Source organism: Trachymyrmex septentrionalis, unplaced genomic scaffold (genome assembly GCF_001594115.1).
Source record: "Trachymyrmex septentrionalis isolate Tsep2-gDNA-1 unplaced genomic scaffold, Tsep1.0 scaffold33, whole genome shotgun sequence".
NCBI lineage: Eukaryota > Metazoa > Arthropoda > Insecta > Hymenoptera > Formicidae > Trachymyrmex > Trachymyrmex septentrionalis.
The window spans coordinates 79,614-82,834 of record NW_017305494.1 but is presented as its reverse complement, the minus strand read 5'-3'; the positions used below and the strand labels follow the sequence as shown (position 1 = coordinate 82,834).

Below are 3,221 nucleotides of genomic sequence, written 5' to 3'. Positions count from 1 at the left end.
TCAGTATGGAGGTATGAAGAAGGAATGATTGAGAGACAAAGGATTGAATAATTTTAAATACAGAGTAATATAATTTTAATATTTATTTATTTAATATTCTCATTTTTCATATTATATAATGCATGACATACAATATGATCTGAAGTATATGCTATCAATTCACATTTGATATTAGAATTTCTATCATAAATCTTGCGCAAAATATTTACCGCTTCAAATTTATTCATAATGTAATTTTGACGTAAATAAGTCATGAAATATTTAAATTTATCGCTTATACAGGGTTGGCCATATTCGACGGAAAGATGTTTTTTTGTTAATCATGGGAAAAAAACACATTTTTTGCTTTTCATTGTAAAAGCCATTTAATATGGTTCAAGGAAATTTGTGTACATTATTTGTTGAATATGATATCTCTTAAATGATCGCCTTGAGCCTGCATGGCGAGTAGTGCCCGTTTTGCAGCGTTTTCCATCGTTTTGAACAATGTTTCGGCCGATATGGCGGCTATTTCCTGTCGGATGTTGGTCTTAAGTTCGTCTAGGGTCCTTGGCTTGTTGACATAAACCTTTGATTTCAAATAGCCCCACAGAAAGAAGTCTGGAGCCGTTAAATCTGGTGAACGCGGTGGCCATTCAAAATCACCATTTTTTGACATCAAACGTCCAGGGAACAATTGTTTCAAAAAATTGATAGTGGCTCGAGCTGTGTGTGGTGGAGCGCCATCTTGTTGAAACCAGAAGTGCTCCATACCATTATCATGAACAATTGGCATCAAAAAATCACTTATCATATCACGACGTTGAGTTTTAACAATTGACTTGTTTTGTTGAATGTAAATTTCAACAATCTGAGAGCGTTCGCGTGGCGTGTACTGTTCCATGGCACAAATTTCCTTCGACTGACGCTTCAAACGCGCTACGTCGTTACTTGATCTAACATCTCTGTCAAAAGTTACAGTGTTGCCACATCTTTCCGTCGAATATGGCCAACCCTGTACTCGTACAATGACATAAATCGGAATACACGTATTCAACGCATCGCTCAAGTTCAAGCATAAAAAGTATAGTCGATGGTTTCATATACAAACATTGATCATGATAATTTTACATTGTGCACATTATGTATTTTGACAAGTTCAATCATAAAATCTTGAATCTCTAATGACGATGGAGTATTCAACTGCACCAATCGCTCGATATCCACCCATTTATCGACGAATACCGTCCACGTAGCATGTGGTAGAACGATGCGGTTACCTCGAGTGTCGCGATTTCCACGTGGGACATAGGTTCCACGATTGTTCAGATATTTGTAGGCTAAACTATAGGTGTTAATGCGTATCTTTTTCTTAAAATATAAGGCATATAGTGAGGAAATGTGCTGTAATAAAAAAGACGAATATAGGTAAGCGAGATGTAGAGAGAAAATAAAAAATTAAAAGAGTATAAAATTGTAATACTTACGTGCGTGATTTTTTTTGCTGAATCGGAACGTAATAGTTTACACTTTCTTGCATTTTCAAGAAAAAACTGTAATGAGAATCTCACTTTACGTTTTATGAGTGCTTCACCGGTGTCCACTGACCGACTGATATAATAATATGGCCATGTCTCTCTTTTAAATACTGAATCCTTCAACCAATATTCGAAAGTTTCACATTCCATAGATATCAGAGCATTTGAAGTAAGCAGACTGAATCAGTAATATCATCATATGTATTTTTAATAAGTGCTCCCCATTTCACATTTTCCAGCGGAATATCCAATTTATTATTGGAAATTATTATTTTAGCATCATAGTTATTTCCAATTCGTATTTGTGAGATGAGAATACTTCAATATCAACATCATTAATATCAACAAAAGGAAGATCATATTTTATAACACAAAAGTAATATGTATTCTTCAGTCCTATGTCTATATGTGATAAAGCTTCAGTGTAGTTTTCATCGCTAATATGAATCATACAATGACACGTATGAAGATTTGAATTTACACAATCATTATAATTTGAATCATACGCTTTGATATCTTCACATATCTGTCATCTTCCATGTTTGGCACACCATGTATCGTTGCGAGTAAGCACGTTTCGAAATCCAAATTCTCCACGAAGTAAATGCATCATCGACGAACAATATTGTTTATTTGTACTCATTTTGCACAGAATAACAGAAACTCACAATTCTCGATTAAAGTGCGGTGACTGCAGTGGAAGCTAAGAGACTGATGCATTAGAGTTCTCTTTATACATGTTTTCTTCTCACTTTTTTCAGACAGTGTATTCAATTTAGAATTTTACTTAATTTTGGAAATATGCGAGTTAATTTTTTTAATGTTACTGCCGTCAAAACCTACGCTAAAATATTATAAATGCAATGATATATGTATCAGCAATGCACTTTGACCATATTAAACCTTTTTATATAAGGGGATCGGCGCCAATGACAATAAAGTCTATCTGTTTTCATTATCTTTTTTCAAAAATGTGTTTTAAACAATGTATCCAATCTAGAATTTTACTTATCTTAAAAAAATATGCAAATTAATTTTTAATGTAACTATTAAGCCTAATGCACAATGACACATGTACTAAGAATGCACTTTAATGATATTTTTTTTTCATCTAAGAGATCGACGCCAACAACAATAAAGTATGTCTGTCGCTCCCACCCCTCCATGAAAATAATCCCATCTAATCTTTTGTGGAAAAATGTGAAATTTATTATAATACATATCTTAGTTATCGATGTAGAAGTCATTAGTCCATACTATGAATCACCTAGAGGGATACAAAAGTAAAAAATTTGACAATGGAAAAAGAATTGAACGTTCACAAAAATGCAACTCCTACCCTCAGTAGCATATAAAAATGGGGAGATCTGTATACACGCTGTCAGTAGTGAAACTGAAAGGTTTGAGGGAATACATACGCAAATTTTCAATTTTTCTAAAATTTTTTTCTTTGACTTTTATTCAAGATGGAATACGAAGATGTAATAGAAAAAGCAGAATATGAAACTCAAGAACAATTAGAAACTGATTTAGAAAATAAATATTAAGACTTTAAATACAAAGCGCCTTTTCGGTCGAGTGTTAAGATGTTGAACTACTATCTAATATACATTCAATTAAATTGAATTAATATTTCAGAAATAAATTGAGAGCCGATGGATTTATCGGATTCACACAATCAATCTGAAACAAATAATCCCCCCC

The 3,221-nt window shown here is 33.1% G+C and overlaps 1 protein-coding gene across 1 annotated transcript; it reads right to left on the bottom strand.

Moving 5' to 3' along the window:
* Positions 1–393: 393 nt before the first annotated feature.
* LOC108750151 lies at positions 394–803 on the bottom strand. The gene has a single exon (XM_018489409.1). The coding sequence runs from the start codon at positions 791–793 to the stop codon at positions 395–397; it is 399 nt and encodes a 132-aa protein (XP_018344911.1). The 5' UTR covers positions 794–803; the 3' UTR covers position 394.
* Positions 804–3,221: the final 2,418 nt, after the last annotated feature.

Coding starts and splice junctions, on each gene's coding strand:
- LOC108750151 (XM_018489409.1), bottom strand. CDS start 793: ATGATAAGTGATTTTTTGATGCCAATTGTTCATGATAATGGTATGGAG.